Consider the following 20,767-nt stretch of genomic DNA (forward strand, 5'->3'; position numbering starts at 1 on the left):
TTCAGGGGCAAGAAAGTGGTCTGAAGCAGATGGCTGAAATAAACATTTTCATTCATAATGTAACGTTTTAAGATGGAAATATTTATTGAGTATTTTTCATTTCAAATCAAACAAATGCATGTCGGAAAATACGGATCACTAAAGTAGCTACAGTAAAGTCTCGTTATATCGATATCGGATATATCGATAGTCCGCGATATATTTCTGTTACATGCAAACAGTCGGATATATCGATAGTCCCGGTTATATCGATATTTTTCGGACTCCCTTGAATATCGATATAACGAGACTTTACTGTACTTTCGATTGGTCCCGCAATACTGTTCTGAGTGGTTGATGACATAAGATGCAAAACTGTTGGTGTTGAATGAGCAATCGAGCATTATTTGGGCAGTCAGCATATAGGGTGGGGTTAAAGGTCAAACAAGGTTGAAGAAATTGCACGGAAGTTTCTTCCCTACATTGTAGTTTACGGCAAGATAGGGGGAAAATCGTCATCGTTGAAGCAAGGCACTCAAAATAGCTATTCAATTTGATGTAACCTTAAAATATGTCCATCTTCTACTAATTCCGGTGTGATATTTCCGTGTATAGCCATCGGTAAAATTTTCACGCATTAACTTTTATCTGGGGGATCAACAACGTCATTGGTGAGATAGAACACAATTAAACTTTCACCATGAAATATTTTTCAAAATAAACACCACCCTTTTCAGTGTACTTTTGTGCTAAAAATAACACTCTCGGCTCACCCGTTTTAATGCAACAGTGGAAAAGTGCAGCTGTAAGCAACTTGATGGCAAGATCTAAATCTGAAATTAAAAAAAGGGATTTGCCCCCATCCCCAAAAAAAATCTTACCATTCCATCGAAACAGCGTTCTGAAAAAAGAAGAAAAAATAAACCCTCACCGCCAGATGGTCGCGTTAAGTCGTATTGTCTGACACCACCAGCACCTCATCGAGTTCTTTCAGATAGTGCCTGAGAGCAGCAAAACAGCGCTGTTTCATCTCTGACAAGTTTGCATTCAGGGCACTGTGAAGAAGATCCTCCAGAGTGGGCTCCTTCGACACCAACATCTTCACCACTGTGACGAAGGTTTCACAATCCTGTCTGTAATGCTGCACGTAAATAGAAAACAGCATGGTTTGAAAAAAGATATATCCATTGGTGTAGTGCGCTGGGCGGCCATCTTTTTGGGTGACAGTGTGAGTACAAGTGATGGAAAATTAAACGAGGTTAAAGTCTGAGTTAGTTCAAAATACTGACCCAAAAACAGAATATGCACGGAATTGATTTGTCAATTAACTCATTCACTGCCAGACGATGTGCAAAGATGTGTCCACTCCAGTGCCAGGGTTTTTGTCATTTTCACTCAAATTTCAGGACCGACAGAATATTGAGTTTTAGGACTACATAAACATTCAATGCACCATAAAAAAACAGACACACTTCTTTCGTCAGAAAAAAAGTTAATTCCTAAGTTATATGGGTCTGGAGTTATCTTGGGTTGAAAAGGGGGACGGCCGTACAAAATAAAATTCAATACATACATATTGACTTATATAGCGCTTTAACAACAGTTGAAGCTGTATCAAAGCGCTAACATGGACAAAAGGAAGGAAAAATTGCCAGAGTTCTGACCAGAGCGTCATTTATCGGCACACCCACACAAGAAACAGAAAAAAAACAGAACAAATTCGAGAATGGCGCTTCACGACATGTTTTCAATTCCCGAATATATTCGGGAATGGCAGCGAATGAGTTAATGAAAAGTCCCAACCAGCATTCGAAACAAGGCATGTGAAACTGCAATACTTTTAAGTTATCCGCGATGTGGAATTGCAAAAAATACAAAACACACTGACCAGATTCTGAGTAAAAAAAAAAAACATGTAAAAAAAAATTGGTAAAAAAAAAAATTGAAAAATAAATACATTAAATGTAATTAAAAAAAAAATACAATAAAAAGTGAACGTACAAAACCACTCTGCTGAATATGCAGTGGAAAAATCGGATGGAAAAATTTGCATTGGTGGATATAAGGAAAAAAAATGGGTGCACCAAAGCAAAAACTTCAGCAAAAGCCGCGTTTTTTTTTTTTTTTTTTTTTTTAATGCGGATTTCGCAATCAACTGTAATGTCTTGTATTCACCCATTGATCAATGGCATCAATTGTTGGTTAAGAAAACTAAGAAATTGCAGCTGCTGTGTTGCACACATATAGTTTCCTTCATATTTATTGACAAATTAATTACATTTTTATCCCACAAGCATACTATTAACCTGAAAATTGGACAAACGGATCACCGGACAGAAATTACCAAGCGCATTGAAAACCTGTGAAGATCTGTATTATTATTATTTTTTCCTCTTCAATATCATATGAAACATTTAGTTTTATAGTTACATTTAATTTCTACCTCCTAGCACTCTGTTGCAAATGGTGAGTATAGTTTTGTTTTTTTTGAATTTTGCTGTGCCGATGACCATTTTGTGTTTGGGAGCCTTTTACTCAGCATTTTCAGTTGCTTATTCTGTAGCCACAAGGGAACATAAGCTAATGTCTTCTTGTGCCGGTCCCAAGCCCGGATGAATTCAGATGGTTGTGTCAGGAAGGGCATCCGACGTAAAAGCTTGGCCAAAACAAACATGCCAGTCAAACCTCTGAAGATGGAGGTTACTAATTCGCTGTGGCGACCGACCCCTTGAAGGGAAAAGCCGAAAGGAAAAGAAGAAGATGTTAGCTTTAATTTCTACCACCTAGCACTCTTTTGTAGAGCAGAAGGAAGAAGAAAAATTGCTGTGTAGCATCGGGCAGCTGTTTAAATTTAAGCGCGGCTTCTCGTAGAAGGTGAGCTTCCTGAACGCCCCCACGTTACCTCCTAGCTAAAGTGCCGTATTTCGCAAAACAGGTGTGTGAACATGTGCACGTTAGCGCAGGCAAGGCGAAGGCTGGCCTACGAGCGAACAAGATTTTTTTTGTCTTGACTGCGGCATTCTTTCTCACCACACTGTAACAATCCCTTCACAATACCCTGAGGACTTTACTGCTGACTGAAAGAGGCTGTTAAGATCTTTGTAGGTGTCCCAGGTGCGAGCTAACAACTTTTTTTTTTTTGGTGGGGAAAGGGGCGGGGCAATAGGGGAGAACCGGGTATGGCTTTTGCCAGCCAGGTAAGGAGGCAAGCTCGGACATGCTGGTCCGCCACCAAGGATGACCGATTGCAGTTCAGATCAACTTGACCTGTAAACCTGTTTAATGGCCAAACCCATGTTAAAAAAAATAAATTACCTCAGAAAAAAATTGGAATAAAGTGATACCTCAGCTCACAAACTTAATTTGTTCCCAAAAAGTGTGTGTAAGGCGAAAGGTTCGTCTGCCAAACATTTATTTCCCATAAGAAACCATTAAAAATGAGAATAATCCGTTCCCAGGTCCCCATAAAACAATTTTTCTACGAAATAAGCCTTAAAACTAAACAAAATATACCATTTCATGTATAGTAAATGTGATATTATATTGTAATTAAAGAAATAAACTGTACTATATAATAAATTCATTTTATTGACCTTTCAGAATCAGATTCTGATACTATATAATAAAGTTGTTTTATTTACCTTTGTGATGGTCGTTGATGTAGTTGCCTCTTGATGATAGCCGAGTGAAGTTGCCATGCTTTCTCGGCGATAATACACTCACTCAAACGGTCCCCCGCAAGCAGATTTTCATTAATCCAAATCAACAGAAGTTTTTCAACCTATTCTATTGCCTGAGACCGTTGCTTAGACAACACAGAAACACCCTTAGCCACACATAGCAATGGTCGACTTAGCGTACTGGTACTGGGACGCAAACCATTGTGAGAACAACCATTGAGGACCACAAGACGATTGCATCCCAAAAATAAATTTGGTGGAAGAGTTCGGAAAATACAACGTTGGATGCAAAGAAAACACGAGCTGAAGCTTGTCAACTTGACTGAATGTTTAACATCTTGAGCAGACCGTGAGGTTCAGGCGGTCTCGCTTCCTGGAATGCGTCAGTTATCCGAAAAACGGCGAGTGATTGTTACTTTTCGTGTTTTGGTGAAGCCTTTTATCATTGAGGGCACATCCGTTTGAATTTTGGTCGGAAAAGCCTTTGCGAAAAACACAAAAGAATCAATTTCAGATGGGCCCAACACATTAACTGACAAGAGTGAAAGGGATAATGTAATCTCTCTATTCAAACGGCGTCATCTTTCGACTGCGGGGGTTGAATTATAGGAAGCTTAACTCATGGCAGACCGCAGGAACAATTACGATGACGTCTGGAATGAAACGCAAAGATAATGTGACTACCAGGCATAGATCGAGCGGGGGAGGGAGTCGCTGGGGGGATTTTTTTTTTTAAAGACAAAAATAACACATCACGTACCACAGCATAATCATTGATATTTAACAATTAACTTAAAGGCTGCCACTGCTCACTCGCAAAAAAAAAAAATCCAGTGACTGTGAAGTATCCTTGGGAGTTTTGAAAGGCGCTTAGAAATTATATGTATTATTATTATTATTATTATTATTATTATTAAATATTTAAGAGTATCTGTATACGTGTATCCCAAATCTGAGAAAAGTAAAAATAAGATGCAATACTGAAAATAATAATGACATGATTGCATATTAACTTATTCACTGCCAGACATGTGCAAAAATTATCTCCACTCGAGTGCCAGGGTTTTTGTCATTGGCACTCGAATTCCAGGACCCACACAATATTGAGTTTTAGGACTACATGAATATTCAATTCAGTGTAAGAAACTTTAGAATCTCTTTTTTCATCAGTAAAAAATGTTAATTCCTAAATTATATGAGTTGAGACGAGAGTTATCTGAGCTTGAAATGGGTGTGGCTGTCCAAAATGCAAATGGTAATGAACAGTCATTGCCAGAGGTCTGACCAGCACTTTATCGACACCCCCCCACCCACAGAAAAATCAAAACCCGCACAAATTTGGGAATGGCACTCCACGCCATGTTTTAGAGTTATTTCCGAAGTTATATGAGTCCGGAGTTATCTGAGCTTGAAATGGGGGTGCATATACAAAATACAATGCGACACATATATATTGGTTTACATAGCACTTTAGCAACAGCGGAAGCTGGAACAATGCGCTAAAATTTCAAAAAAGGGTACCGCTGCATCCTTATGGAATGAAAAAAAAAAAAAAAACATTGCCACAGGTCTGGCCAGTGCTTTATCGGCACCCATGCATGAAAACAAAACCCGAACAAATTCGGGAATGGCGCTACTACGTCACATTTTAAATTTCCGAATAAATTTGTGAATGGCAGTGAATGAGTTAAATAAATAGCAACGACTGCAGTTAGTGAGAAGGAAAAAAAAAGATTTAAAAAAATGATTACTTTTTGTCAGTCAGTATGCTCGATTATTTATATGCAGAAATATTTGATTTATTGATATATATATATAACGTCTTGCTATTGTTTCATGAAAGTTTAAAGGACAACCGACGTCTCCGGACAAGTTGTGTCCATAATTTGTAAAATGGCTTCAAAAGACTTCTACTGAGCGTATTTTAATAAGATCCCACCGCATATAGCTATATTTTATGTTTCAAGACTCGCGCTGAACATTCAGGAAGTCTTGTTTTTGAGTTGGTGACGAGTCCGTACGTGACGTCATGAAAGGACCTCCCCCTGACCGAAAAAAGACACATTGTAGCAGTCCTTCCATCACGTCAATGTATTTTGCTGTACTTGTTTGGTCTGAAAACCTCGTGTTCCACCCAAAAGCCGCCAGAAGAGGGCGTCCAAGCTCCATGGAAGAAATTTATCAGCCTGTGGAAACGGGCTGATTCATTCCTCACAGGAGCTGGTCGCCATTTTTCTGCCTCTTTTTTGGGACGCTACATTGCAGTCCAGATGCCTCAAAATGACACAGAAGGACTTCTTTAATCGATTGCAAACATGTATGCTTTCCTCTTCAGAACTATTCGAATCATATTCATAACTGGATGTGTAACAAGAAAGCATATTCTCTGAATCTGAAGCCATTGTTTTGATTCTTCAGCAATGCAAGACGTCTTGGCGTGACGTCACGAACTGGGGGCGGGACTTTCTGAAAATGCCCAATTCGCAGCTCAATTTTTTTGCAGATTTTGGACACTAAGTCATTTTTATTGGGGTTTTGCATTTGAATAAAAATATCATACTGCGTGTTTTGGGTATTTTAGATGCTATAAAACGTTTTTCTGATGTCAGTTAGGAAACAAAAAAGTGACGTTGGTTGTCCTTTAAATAATAGCCACAGTCTGTGTGTGTGTGTGTGTATGGAGTGTTCTAAAAGAATAGCTCAACTTATATTTTATGCTTCAATCTCCTTATTTAAATTCTTTGGCTCAACTAGATTCAGCATGTCCATAAAGACGTTGAATTACCCCATTCCTGCATTCCAAACCACTTTTTTTCAGGGGTTTTACTCATGCAGGAGGGAAATTACAGAATGGAAATGACTGGTAGGAGAAAGGATTCATTACAGCTATCAACGCAACTGGAATATTTGCCATTCTCTCCTTACAACTCGTCTGTGAGCACAAAGCTCACAGACGAGTCGGCCGCAAAGGAGAGAAATACGCCCCACCCAAGACTGGGGCTTTGCGTTTGATCCGCATAATAACAGTCCTCACCACCCTGAGGTACACGCGCGATGTACCGCGGGTGCGACCACATCTTAGAGGAGGATTGTTTCTTGTTTCTTCTATTGGTCATTTTTAACAGTGTTTAAACATGACACAGCTGAAAGCTCAGGTGGCATTTCAACTTTTTTTTTAACCATGTACGCAAATGAGTAAAACGGAAACCAAAAGTGAGACAACGTGGGCAGGGTTAAATAGAATGAGAAAAAATGGCTAAAAAAAACAACAAAGCTGATGTGACTGTTTCATGTCACAAAGAGGGTACAGCAAGTGCTGAAGAATGAATGACTCACTGTGTCTTTGTGTTGTCATATTATTTGTTATTTTGTTTTTTTCCAATATGGTGGCGGGTGAATTGGCGTTTTCGTGTTTATTATGTCTGTCAGAGTAATTATAAGTTCCTTGCACGCTGGGTCCGAGAGGACAGTCATTTCATCTGTGCTGTATGTCATGCATATTAGCATATTTGACAATAAAGCTGACTTTTACTTTTTTTTTACCAATGTACAGTCAAACCTCGGGTTTCCAATATCTTGGTTCTCCACCAATTTGATTTTTGACCAAAAATTTTAGGTTTTATATGCCTCGGTTTACAACTGAAAATGGGTTTTCGACCAAACTGAGCGCACCTGAATGCACCGCTTATACAGTGATACGTCAGCTTACAAACTTAATTGGTTCCCAGAAAGTGTGTGGAGGTAAAAAGTTTGTCTGCCAAACATTGATTTTCCATAAGAAACCATTAAAAAATGAGAATAATCTGTTCCCAGGTCCCCATAAAACATAATTTTATACGAAAAATGTCTTAAAACTATCCTGCTAAGCCACACAAAGGCACACCTCGTTTGTGTTTCTCTTCGGCTGAACACTAGCCTGTGGTGGGGTCTGTTTCGGTCCCATCATAGCAAAAGTATCCTTGATAACAAACCAAGTATGCACTCAAGGAAAGGTGTGATGAAAACTAGTCTGCCAACCACCGTGGCGCTGTTCGACCGTGTGGTTTGGCGTTCTTCCGCCGAAAACTAGTGCGGCAGCCACTGTGGCGCTCCGTGTGGTTTGGTTCGTTTGCCGAAAACTAGTTGGTATGCCAAGATTATATTCTCGCGAATTTAATGTTTGTAAGGTGAAAAGTTTGTAAACTAAAGCGTTCGTAAGCTGGGGTATCACTGTACGTCACTTCCTTGTGTCGTGTCTCATTGTGATCAACACATTATCCTCGTGTAGCGTTCCATTGTGAGCAGCCGTGTTTGGATTGTTTAGTCATGATAAAATTAAAATAAAAAAAGCAGACATGGATTATCATTTTTTATCTTTTTTTTTTTCCAACAGGTTTCTGGAATGTATTATACGGTTTTATTTTGTATTTTTATCATTTGCACTATGTATAGTTCTTATGTTTTTCTTCTTTTGACCCCCCACCCCATCCATTTGAATTTTGCTGCTGTAGATTGCAAATTTCTCCGTGGTTGGACTATTAAAGGCTTTTTGATTCCGATTCAAGCCAACGCTAAGGTCCTAAAATGGGTCAGAAGCCCAGAGAGTCTTAAAAAAAAGGTGGGCTTCAACCCAAATCGGATGTTTGTGGAGGTCTAAATTGTGAACATACCCAAGGGTACGAAAGGGACACAGGGTGGGGGGTTGGAAAATTGGGGCCCTGGTTGAGATTACACATACGCCCCTCACATGTGAGGCTCGAACGAGGCAAGCAGGGGTCCTGCATAACAAGCATGCTAATTGAAGGCTGCTACACATTAGGGCATTATTAAAAGCCGCCTCTTGAAGCCAACATCTTCAAGAGGGAACGCATTGTGAAAAGTTTCATCAGCCCCCCCCCCCCGGCCCACTTGAAGAATCAACCCCGAATTTCCGACGGGCATTTTCAGAGCGTTATCTCGTAGGATCGCTTGTTCTGTACGTCTGTATCGCCTCTGAGCATTTATGACATCATGAATGAGGCATGCAGATTTTTTTTTAAATCATGCCAGTTACGGGCATGATGTATTTGTTTAAGGTTTAACGACTGTTTCTTAACTCCAGAATAGACGCTGAAAAAAACAAAACAGATCGGAATGAAAATAAAGAACGTATGGTTTCTGAGATGAGAATTACGGTCTAATTTTACAAGCTACACAACCGATTTCGCCCGCGATCTGATCCGTACAGTTCGGAGGGGCAGATGTTCCCCTAAAAAGCATCGGAGCGCTCGCCCGTTAGTTCCCACCCTTCGTCGGCTGGGAAATGGCGGGGTGAGCATGTGCATATTCATGCTAAAAAAGACGTAGCGCGGCGTGGGTGGCCCGCCTGACATCCCGCGGGCCAATTCCTGCACCGCTTCAACAGGAATGGATAAGTGGCACGTATCGCAGAGCGGAGGGACCGAGGGGCGGAGGTGGAACGCGCGACGCTAAATAGCAGGGCTTAGCGACTTTGCTGACTGGCATTTTGAAACCAAGGAGGGGGCAGGTGGTGTTGTACACTATACACCCTTTTTGTTATTTGGGCTCGAAGAAACACCGAGAAGATCATGATGACAACCAACATTCACATTTTTATACTTAAACATTTATGTCTAAATTTTAGGGGGATTGGAACAGATTAGGGCATTTACATTGAAAATATGCATTGGTTTACAAATATTTTCCACTTGGCAAATTTCTTCCAGAACTAATTATTTTTTTAAACAGAGGTACCATTGTCATTACAGTTAACTCATACACTGCCAGACATGTGCAAAAATGTGTCCACTCCAGTGCCAGGGTTTTTGTCATTGTCACTCGAATTCCAGGACTGACAGATTTTTGACATGTCAGACTCTGACGAAGGCGGAAGTATACGCCGAAACATGTCAGGTATTTGAACAACTACAATACACTGTCTGTAAGAAAAGAATCCGTTTTGAATTAGATATCAAGTAATAATAATAATAATAATACATTTCATTTCTAAGCGCCTTTCAAAACTCTCAAGGTCACTTTACAGTCACAGGATCAGTAGATAGGATGAACTTTCTGAAAATGCCCAATTCGCAGCTAATTTTTTTGCAGATTTTGGACACTTTAAGTCATTTTTATTGGTGTTTTGCATTTCACTAAAAAATATCAGCCTGCGTGTTTCGGGTATTTTAAATGCTATAAAACGATTTTCTGGTGCCAGTTAGGAAACAAAAAAGTGATGTTGGTTGTCCTTTAAGTGCTATTTATTTATTATGGAGCAAAAAGTCACCTTTTCGATTTCCAGAGCCTTGGCTTTAATGGCCTCCGACCGTCGCTCCTTTAATTCTTGATTTTGGGTCGTGTCAGGCTCCGCGTTTACAGGAGGCACCTCCTCCTTTTCGGGTACGGAATCACAGGGCTTTTCCTGACCGGGTAAAAGGTCATGTGTCAACGACCGAGCTCACAGTACTGATTTCAAAGACATTCCAAATAAAACAGACACAACCAGATTTGCGTTTTTGTACATGCGTCAACAGCAAGCAGAGCCAACACTGAGTGGCTCTGAAGATAGAAATGCGATTATTTACCGTGATTGATGAAGATGATTGGGTAGGTTCTTCTTCCGGGACACTTGGGGGTGGGGTTGGTACTGTCGGAGGCTTAGCTAATTAAAAAAAACAAAAAACAAATTAAAACAATGGAAAATGGGCGGGTGACCGGGCGGGGTCAGCGTTTGGTTATTTGGTACCTAGGGTCACCCAAGCAAAAAGTTTCAAAAAGGTTATTCATTCATTGCCCCTGTGAGCTTGGGAGCAAGAAGGACGCACAGAAAATTCACCAGAACTCCATTTCAGCATGCTTTACTGGCCTAATTAGTGTTCCAGATGGAGATGGGAGGTACAAATGTTTTCTCGCTGGTTTATTGCATCTTCAAACGCTTGGCACAACAAAGAACGCCATTTTCGGCACATAAATATGCTTGCGCGGCTAAGCAATCAAAGCAAAACTAAATGACTTGGTTTGAGTCTAATGACCTTTGCCGCGTCGAATCGACTGAAACCATCTTTTTTTTCCCGAAACAGGTTTGGCAGAATCTTGTAAAAAGTCCAAAGGGAACACGTGAAACCGAGGCACCCGATGTGATCCCTGTGACACCGTTGAACCGTGCGCTAACGACTTGCTCATGAAGGAGGTCGTGTTGTCAAGTCAAAGCCAAAAAAAAAGAGCTAACGCTACCTCTTCGCCAAACTCACAAAAAAGGGCATGTGAAGTTCATGCCATTAACATGTTAACTTGTGACCACCTTGCATTAGAAGCGCCATCAGAAAACACAGAAGCTTCATCGATTTTGTCTCACTGGATGTTTCGTTTATATTCATTCATTCATTAGCATAAGGTATTTTCAAACATAAAACAATTCAAAAACGCATATCGATATTTATTTTTCCACAACATACAGTGGTACCTCTACTTGCAAAATTAATTAGTTCTGGAAGAAATGTTCCAACATGAGAATTTTGGAAGTCAAGACGCCATTGAAAAGCCCTAATCGGTTCCAACAGTCCCTAAAATCTGATATAAAAGTCCTATCTATCGGATCGATAGTTCGATACATTTCTACACGCACGGAGAAAATCCAAACTATAATCGATAGTCTGGATATCGATATAACGAGACTTTACTGTATGTTTTATGAAACATAAACATGCATCAAAGTATGCAGCAAATGGTTGTTATAATTATATAATAGTACAAAAAAATAAAATTGTACACAATATGAATAAAAAATAAATAAGAATCCCAGTCATTTAACTTTTAACTCATTTACTGCCAGACATGCATAAATGTGTCCACTCTACTGCCCTGGTTTTTGTCATTGTCACTCGAATTCCAGGACCCACAGAATGTTACGTTTTAGGACTACATAAACATTCAATGCATTGCAAGAAACATTAGACTCTCTTCTTTTATCAGAAAAAAAAGATCATTCCTAAATCATACGGGTCTGGAGTTATATGAGCTTGAAATGAGGGCGAATGTCCAAAATACATACATACGGGTTTATATAGCACTTTAACAACAGCTGACAAGGTGCTAACATTAAAATAACGGGAAACGCTGCTCCCTTGTGGAAGGGAAAAACATTGTCAGATGTCTGGCCAGCACTTTATCGGCACCCAAGCAAGAAAAAAAAAAAAAACCCAAAGTAATTCGTGAATGGCGCTCGACGTCATATCCGTCAAATACATTTGTGAATGAGTTAGCTCGATAGTAGCCAATGGCAGAGCAGAAGTATTCGACAAGCAGCTCACGTTGTATTTTTAACTATCTTGAAATTTCTTTCATAAGTAGAGGCCATATTTTCCTGTTGAGGCATTTTGTAACTTGAACATTTGGTATGAGGAGACGTTTCTAAGTAGAAGTACGGGAATGAGCAATATCGATTTTGAAATGAAACGTTTCGTGGTGGTAACGTGGCCGACTCCAATCCATCGCCTCAGATTGTCAAGAGCCGCAAAAATAGAGGCTTACTTTTTGGAGCGTGTGCGGAAGCTTTGTCGGACTTGGGAGAGACGTTCTTTACAGCAGGTGACTGCTTTTTCTTCTTTGCAGTTGAGCGTGCCGACTCTCCTTTCACATTCTGCGAGTGCCTGAATTGATCACTGGCCTGTCGACTGAAATTAAGCATAGCTTAGTCAAGTCAAGTCAAGCTTGTACCTGGGCATCACAGCAGGGGTTTTATTTTATTTATTTATTCATTTATTTTTATTGGAACAGGTCAAAGCAAAGTCATGAAAACGTTCACACCAATGAGAATATGTTGTTAAGAGTTCATGCAGTTTTATAAATTAGAGGAAAAGGTGACCTTTAACCCGTGACGGCACATAAATTGCATCACAGGAAATTGTTAGCTAGCAGTGGTTTCCAATTGCAGTGAGTGTTGAGAGCGGTTCAGATGTTTTTTTTTTTTTTGTTTACAGACGCTCCCTGCCTTACGAACGAGATACGTTCTGAGCAGTCGTTCGTAAGGTGAATTTTTTCGTAAGTTGCTTCATTGCTATATTTCGTATAAAACACAGAGGCTCTAACAGTCATAAAATAAATTCACCCCTACTGTATACAACATATATCCTTGGGTCTTCCGTAAGCCATTACGGAATTACGTGCCAGCAGCCATTACTTTCTGTTATGCATCACGTCCTCCTGGAGCATCAACTGGGAAGAGGGATTTCCTCCCCGCCCACATACTCTACGCAGCCAATCGTAACCGAGCTTGGCGGATCGTGGCCAGAATCCCTTGGCAAAAACATTTGTAGGTAAAAACGTTCGTTGGTAAAAACATTCGTTGGTAAAAACATTCGTATGTACCGTTGTTTGTAACTCGAATGTTCGTAAGTCGGGGAGCGTCTGTATTCTCATTAAAAATATGTCCGTGTTCGGGACGGTTTTGGTTGTTGCTTGAGGAGTTGGGAAAAAAATGTTGCCCACTCCTGAGTTACGGGTTAAAAGTAAAAGGACTTATGGCAGCCGCTGCTCACCCACAGAAAAACAAACTGATCCTATGACTGTAAAGTGACCGTGAGCGTTTTGAAAGGTGCTTAGAAATCAAAAGTATTATTATTATTATTATTACTTACTTTTGAGAGTGGCCGCGTCCCCTGTTGTTGAAATATGGACCGGGTCGGCCATTTTTCCTGTAATACACAACATAGAACTCGTTACGAATTGGGTGCTGCTGATTCAAAAAAAAAAAAAGACAGATAAAACCAGCGGGTTTGAGAACAGAACTCACAATTAATCGAAAACTCCCCAGCTTCATTATTACAGGTTTTCGGAGGGAAAGTGGATAATGATTGGGCGATGCAAAAAGTACGAGTAGAAGACTCAACCACAGATTTAAATTCAGCGCCAGTAGGGCACATGGATCAATTTGCGGAATGGAGGCAATCTTCCACTTTTGGCCCTTTTGGAACACGTCAAAAGGACCAATTTTCAACTTAGGACCAATTTTCAAGTCAGCAGTCTGTCCTCGATTGAAAGCGCTGTTTAATTAGACCCAAATATAGAGCTGAAGTCACAGGGTTCTGTCACCGGATTTGCGGCAAACCCCACTTCCGCGCATTATTCAACCGCTGAAAGCTGTGAAGCCATTGCGCCGCAATTCAGCCTGCATCCAGATGTTGAGGTGCGCTCGTCCCGCCGGGCACCTGGTTGTCGGGTCTTCGGTCTGATGGCAAACCGCATTTCGGTTGAACGAGAATCCGTCTTTGGACTACCCTGAGGCAAAAAAGGTAATGGCTGAGGATAATCTTACATTGACATTCAGCGGTTGGGCCTTTGGTCGCCAAAAGGAGGGAAATCCTCAAATTCGGCGTGATTATTGGGTACGCGTCACTTGATTTGACTTGCAATATGGCCTCACTAAAAATGGCAACCCTCAAAGGCACTGTACGGCACTTAAACATATCAATTTAATGCAGTGAGACTATAACCGAGGTGTGTCGCTGAAAATATCTGAGGTACGCGTGGGTGTTTTAACTCGGTCGGGAGGGGTGAAATTGGGGGGTTAGAGTGGGGCAAAGGGTGGATACTGGGGTTCTTTGGCAGACTGTGTAGACACTAGTGCCCTTTGTCCCTCATTCTCAAATTCGTGAATGGCGCTCGACGTCATATCCGTCAAATACATTTGTGAATGAGTTAGCTCGATAGTAGCCAATGGCAGAGCAGAAGTATTCGACAAGCAGCTCACGTTGTATTTTTAACTATCTTGAAATTTCTTTCATAAGTAGAGGCCATATTTTCCTGTTGAGGCATTTTGTAACTTGAACATTTGGTATGAGGAGACGTTTCTAAGTAGAAGTACGGGAATGAGCAATATCGATTTTGAAATGAAACGTTTCGTGGTGGTAACGTGGCCGACTCCAATCCATCGCCTCAGATTGTCAAGAGCCGCAAAAATAAAGGCTTACTTTTTGGAGCGTGTGCGGAAGCTTTGTCGGACTTGGGAGAGACGTTCTTTACAGCAGGTGACTGCTTTTTCTTCTTTGCAGTTGAGCGTGCCGACTCTCCTTTCACATTCTGCGAGTGCCTGAATTGATCACTGGCCTGTCGACTGAAATTAAGCATAGCTTAGTCAAGTCAAGTCAAGCTTGTACCTGGGCATCACAGCAGGGGTTTTATTTTATTTATTTATTCATTTATTTTTATTGGAACAGGTCAAACCCAAGTCATGAAAATGTTCACACCAATGAGAATATGTTGTTAAGAGTTCATGCAGTTTTATAAAGTAGAGGAAAAGGTGACCTTTAACCCGTGACGGCACATAAATTGCATCACAGGAAATTGTTAGCTAGCAGTGGTTTCCAATTGCAGTGAGTGTTGAGAGCGGTTCAGATGTTTTTTTTTTGTTTACAGGTCCTCCCTGCCTTAGGAACGAGATACGTTCTGAGCAGTCGTTCGTAAGGTGAATTTTTTCGTAAGTTGCTTCATTGCTATATTTCGTATAAAACACAGAGGCTCTAACAGTCGTAAAATAAATTCACCCCTACTGTATACAACATATATCCTTGGGTCTTCCGTAAGCCATTACGGAAGCTGCTGAAACGTAATTACGTGCCAGCAGCCATTACTTTCTGTTATGCATCACGTCCTCCTGGAGCATCAACTGGGAAGAGGGATTTCCTTCCCGCCCACATACTCTACGCAGCCAATCGTAACCGAGCTTGGCGGATCGTGGCCAGAATCCCTTGGCAAAAACATTTGTAGGTAAAAACGTTCGTTGGTAAAAACATTCGTTGGTAAAAACATTCGTATGTACCGTTGTTTGTAACTCGAATGTTCGTAAGTCGGGGAGCGTCTGTATTCTCATTAAAAATATGTCCGTGTTCGGGGCGGTTTTGGTTGTTGCTTGAGTGTGTAGGAGTTGGGAAAAAATGTTGGCCACTCCTGAGTTACGGGTTAAAAGTAAAAGGACTTATGGCAGCCGGTGCTCACCCACAGAAAAACAAACTGATCCTATGACTGTAAAGTGACCGTGAGCGTTTTGAAAGGTGCTTAGAAATCAAAAGTATTATTATTATTATTACTTACTTTTGAGAGTGGCCGCGTCCCCTGTTGTTGAAATATGGACCGGGTCGGCCATTTTTCCTATAATACACAACATAGAACTAGTTACGAATTGGGTGCTGCTGATTAAAAAAAAAAAAAAAAAGACAGATAAAACCAGCGGGTTTGAGAACAGAACTCACAATTAATCGAAAACTCCCCAGCTTCATTATTACAGGTTTTCGGAGGGAAAGTGGATAATGATTGGGCGATGCAAAAAGTACGAGTAGAAGACTCAACCACAGATTTAAATTCAGCGCCAGTAGGGCACATGGATCAATTTGCGGAATGGAGGCAATCTTCCACTTTTGGCCCTTTTGGAACACGTCAAAAGGACCAATTTTCAACTTAGGACCAATTTTCAAGTCAGCAGTCTGTCCTCGATTGAAAGCGCTGTTTAATTAGACCCAAATATAGAGCTGAAGTCACAGGGTTCTGTCACCGGATTTGCGGCAAACCCCACTTCCGCGCATTATTCAACCGCTGAAAGCTGTGAAGCCATTGCGCCGCAATTCAGCCTGCATCCAGATGTTGAGGTGCGCTCGTCCCGCCGGGCACCTGGTTGTCGGGTCTTCGGTCTGATGGCAAACCGCATTTCGGTTGAACGAGAATCCGTCTTTGGACTACCCTGAGGCAAAAAAGGTAATGGCTGAGGATAATCTTACATTGACATTCAGCGGTTGGGCCTTTGGTCGCCAAAAGGAGGGAAATCCTCAAATTCGGCGTGATTATTGGGTACGCGTCACTTGATTTGACTTGCAATATGGCCTCACTAAAAATGGCAACCCTCAAAGGCACTGTACGGCACTTAAACATATCAATTTAATGCAGTGAGACTATAACCGAGGTGTGTCGCTGAAAATATCTGAGGTACGCGTGGGTGTTTTAACTCGGTCGGGAGGGGTGAAATTGGGGGGTTAGAGTGGGGCAAAGGGTGGATACTGGGGTTCTTTGGCAGACTGTGTAGACACTAGTGCCCTTTGTCCCTCATTCTCACCTGGTATGACTCCTAGAAAAGGAGACCGCTGGTGGTAGTGGGGTTGGTGGTGGTGGGGAGTGGCTAAACCGCTGCTACGTTGAAGCTGCCGAGGTGAGAAGTGTGTGCGTGTATGTGTGTGTTGACGACGGGTTTAACAACAGCTGGACTTAGCGACTCCGTCTGGGGGTGAAAGCCTCGAAGTTTACGAGCAGCGGGGTCACAAAGAAACACTTGCAAATATATTTTCTGTATTTTATTTTTTTTTTAACCGAAGTTAGTAGGGACTCGTTTGAGTTGGACGGGTGAAACGGAGGACAAAAATCAATGAAAGCAGTGTGTTTTTAAACCGGTATGTACAGGCAGTTAAGCAACGCTCTGCAATTACGCAGGGTGTTCAGATAGTCACAAAGCACTTATCGTATACGTTTAATGAAAGGGATGTTTCAAAATGTAACACCTGAGGTATGTCATCTTTATCCAAAAATGCCGGAGATATGTTCTCCCTTTATTCGATCTTTAAACATGTCTGTTCATGAAAGTAAAAAGTGCATACTGACTTTCTAAACATCCACTGAAATGGTCCTCCTGTTGTCCATTGCTCCCTCAAAGCTGACTTTTTTTTTTATATAAAGTGAAACGTTGTCTCCCTCTTGGGGCCATTTTTATATTGCAGTCGATTCTTTGAAAGTTTGTCATGGATAATAATAATAATAATAATAATAATAACAATAATAATAACAATAATACAGTAAAGTCTCGTTATATCGATATTCAAAGGAGTCCGAAAAAATATTGATATAACCGGGACTATCGATATATCCGACCCTGTTTGCATGTAATTTTCTCCGTGCGTGCATAGAAATAGTATCGATATAACCGGGACTATCGATATATCCGATATCGATATAACGAGACTTTACTGTAATAATAATAATAATCCATTTCATTTGCAAGCGCCTTTCTAAACTCTCAGGGTGACTTTACAGTCACAGGATCAGTTTTTCTGTGGGTGCCACACGCGCTAGCGTTCACTCAACCCGGAATAACTCAAATTGAAAGTTAGATAGCTAGATAATAGGTAACTAATAGATAGCTAGCTCGCTAGTTAGATAGCTAATATATCGCTAGCTAGGAAGCCACCTAGATCGCTAGCTAGGTAGCCAGTTAAATAGATAGATAGCGAGATAACTAAATAGCCAGCTAGATAGCTAGCTGGGTAGCCAGCTAGAGAACTAGCTCAGATGACAGAAGGTCGAATGAGCTTGGCAACATTTTTGGGGCATTCTGAAAAAAATATTTTGACACAAATGTCAATTTACTGTCCCCCAAAAATTGTGTGTGACCCGCCAATTTTTGTAAATTGTTTATTTCCAGCGTTTCACGCATTAGGGATGAGGAACGTAACCTTCTTCTTTCACCATCTTAAGGAACGATCCCTTGTAGGTGCTTTCTCTGTGATAATTTTATCTAGTTCCTCATCAATTGTGTTTAGTTTAGCTGGGTTGATAGCTTTTTGCATTAAGTGTACAGAGAGCAATTGTGGAGCCTGATTGATGGGATATTTTAACCTTGCAGTCTACACTCTGCCTTTAAACTATCAAAGTTGAAACTCTCACACTGTCGTCTGCCTGTCTCTTTAATGTTTAAACCACCTCCCCTCACTGCTGCGTTCTTGACCAATCACGTGGCTTTAACCGAAGACTGGGGGCGGGGAATAGAGGACAAAAAAAAGTCGCCAGCCATTTTCTTTTTGGAGAACGGTTTCACTCTCTCTCTATCCGTAAACCCCCCTCACTGCTATGTTCTTGACCAATTACGTGGCTTTAACCGAAGACTGGGGGCGGGGAATGGAAGACAAAAACAGTCGCCCTCGAACGACACATCACTCATTGAGGCAGCTCCTTGTACGAAAAAAGTTCGTATGCCAAGGTAATGTTCGTATGCATAGGTAAAATTTTCATAAATATCACGTTCGTAAATCGAAAAGTCCGTAAGCCAAGGGGTTCGTAAACCGAGGTATCACTGTAATATTAATCACCTTGAGCGTATCTGATGCCTCAAGTCATTCCTGTCATATTGTGGGTGTTGACAGTGTGGCTCCTAAGAGATGGGCGAGGGGGTGAAAAATATTACACAAATAAAAATGTTCTCTGCATTGTTTTTCATTTCAAATAGTCAGAATTGAGTACGAAGATGTAAATTTTCAACAATCCAGGATTTGTCTTACCGGGTGAGGGGGTTGAGAGTTGTTGTCGAAACTGACATAATTGGGGTTTTCATTGAAAAATCGATCTGATGGATAATTATTGCTCTCGGGACAATCATCGCTGGTGTACATTGGGTCGTCGTTAATCCACGGGTTACGATCATATCCTCTGTCATAGTTCTCCTCTGGTGGATGGAAAGTGTTCCTTTCAAAAATATTGACCACTCTGTGCACAGTCACCTGAAAAAAAATACACATTGCTCTATGGTTGCATTTCTTGCACAAAGATTCCATGACTGGTCCTGTCTAGTTTGGTGATGAACTCGTGGTGGTCATGTTTTTGTTTTTTGGGGGGCAACAAGATATGAACATAATTGAAAAACAATGTTTAATTGCTTTTGTAGTTCAAAACAACCAAAAAAAGAGGAAGGCAAATACTTCCGGCTCTCAGCACAAAACTTTTACACGTTAGCTTTCAGGCATATCAGTACAATGGCAGCAGATAAGGTGAAAATGAACGAGGCTGTGTTTCCTGTAATGTCTTATTTGTAGATCCGATCAATTACGTCATTGATCAACGAGTAAATGATAACATGACAGTCAACCGTGTCTGCACGTGGTGTGTTATTGTACCAAACGGCTGACAAACTGAAGCACCCTTCTGGAAACATCACATCTTGTGGGAAAAAAAACGTGAGACTTTATTTGAACGCCACTTCACCAAAACAACTTCCCCTGTGACTTTCATTGCAAAACTTTATAGCATAACAGTACAACAAATACCACCGAAATTTAAAACAATTTGAATGCGTCCTATTAAAACACCATCTTACCTCTCTTGTGTCTACTGGTTCGTTGTAGCGTTGTTCATAACGCAAGCGCAACGAGCGGACCCTTTGTCTGTATGACACTGAAAAAGAGACGACTTTGTAAGCAATATGGCAGTTTGGTCACAATTGTTAGGTAACATTTAAACAAACCTACACTGATTTAACCATGAATTCGATGAAGACTAAAAAGACAAGCTATCACCAAATGTACAATATATTTACATAAACTACTTAGAAACACACGCTGGTCTCGACACATGTGCATACAAACAAACATTCACTTACTTTTGATGGAGATTTACTGCGATCTGACACGCTGATTTATCAGGACAGTACGACGGATGTAAGAAGCAATCACCGTTCGTCTCAGTGATGTTGCATTTCCCCAAAAAGATTTCTATAGCCGCACTTTCCCCTAATCCTGAATCGCTGTATCTTGTCAGTTTTATGCGTAAACTGCCAACGTTGGCAACTAGCCTGCACGTTAGCATACGTTAGCTAGTTAGCATAACATCGCATAAGGAATGACGTTTCGCATAAGGAAGTAGAAACCCCCGACAGGAGGAACATCACTGAAAAACGGAGAAATAATCTAATGGATTCAATAGCTGATCACCGAACAAAACGTATCCCCTACTATTTGTACACGTGTTTTGGGATTTTAACGTCATTTAATCCACGTTTACGCATGACGGCGTTCTTTTTCTTCGCCTCCTTGTAGTGTTTATAGTGCTTGGCCATAAACGTGGAAATGCAACACTGCCAACTACTGGTGTGGAGTGTAAAGCACACGTGTAACGAAAAAATCTCCCCAAATAACAATTGGCCAGAAAAGTAGAGAAATAATAGAAAAGGGGTTGAGCAACAATCCTCTACCGTAATACGGAAGAGGATTAGAGAAATTTTCCAACCGTATTTTTTTTCTTCAATTGCTCTAATCCTTTTCCGTAGCACAAATATAAAATCACAGAACGTGTTATAATTGTGTGCGCCTCAGTGTATATTTTAGTGT

At 40.8% G+C, this 20,767-nt stretch overlaps 2 protein-coding genes across 2 annotated transcripts in view; both read right to left on the reverse strand.

The window, feature by feature from the left end:
* Positions 1-916, reverse strand: part of LOC148897530 (uncharacterized) — a 68,057-nt gene extending 67,141 nt beyond the window's left edge. Inside the window, exon 1 of the mRNA XM_088995857.1 lies at positions 911-916. The gene's annotated coding sequence lies outside the window, so the exon portion shown is untranslated. The remainder of the gene's footprint in view (positions 1-910) is intronic.
* On the reverse strand, positions 251-20,479 carry LOC148897532 (uncharacterized). The gene is made up of 9 exons (XM_088995858.1): positions 20,041-20,479; positions 19,759-19,835; positions 18,947-19,165; positions 18,758-18,819; positions 15,726-15,782; positions 14,606-14,748; positions 10,223-10,299; positions 9,925-10,059; positions 251-1,120 (listed from the first exon to the last, which is right to left on the reverse strand). Coding segments are annotated over exons 1-9 (966 nt in total). The 5' UTR covers positions 20,042-20,479; the 3' UTR covers positions 251-925.
* Positions 20,480-20,767: the final 288 nt, after the last annotated feature.

This window comes from Hippocampus bargibanti, linkage group LG05 (genome assembly GCF_051943395.1).
Source record: "Hippocampus bargibanti isolate YZ-2025 linkage group LG05, ASM5194339v1, whole genome shotgun sequence".
Taxonomy (NCBI): Eukaryota; Metazoa; Chordata; class Actinopteri; order Syngnathiformes; family Syngnathidae; genus Hippocampus; species Hippocampus bargibanti.

What these genes read in the sequence shown, in the direction of transcription:
- LOC148897532 (XM_088995858.1), bottom strand. An exon ending in GGACGCGGCCACTCTCAAAA is followed by an intron (nt 14,749 to 15,725) that starts GTAAGTAATAAT and finishes GCTTAATTTCAG; the next exon opens with TCGACAGGCCAGTGATCAAT. An exon ending in AATCATCTTCATCAATCACG is followed by an intron (nt 10,060 to 10,222) that starts GTAAATAATCGC and finishes TTACCCGGTCAG; the next exon opens with GAAAAGCCCTGTGATTCCGT.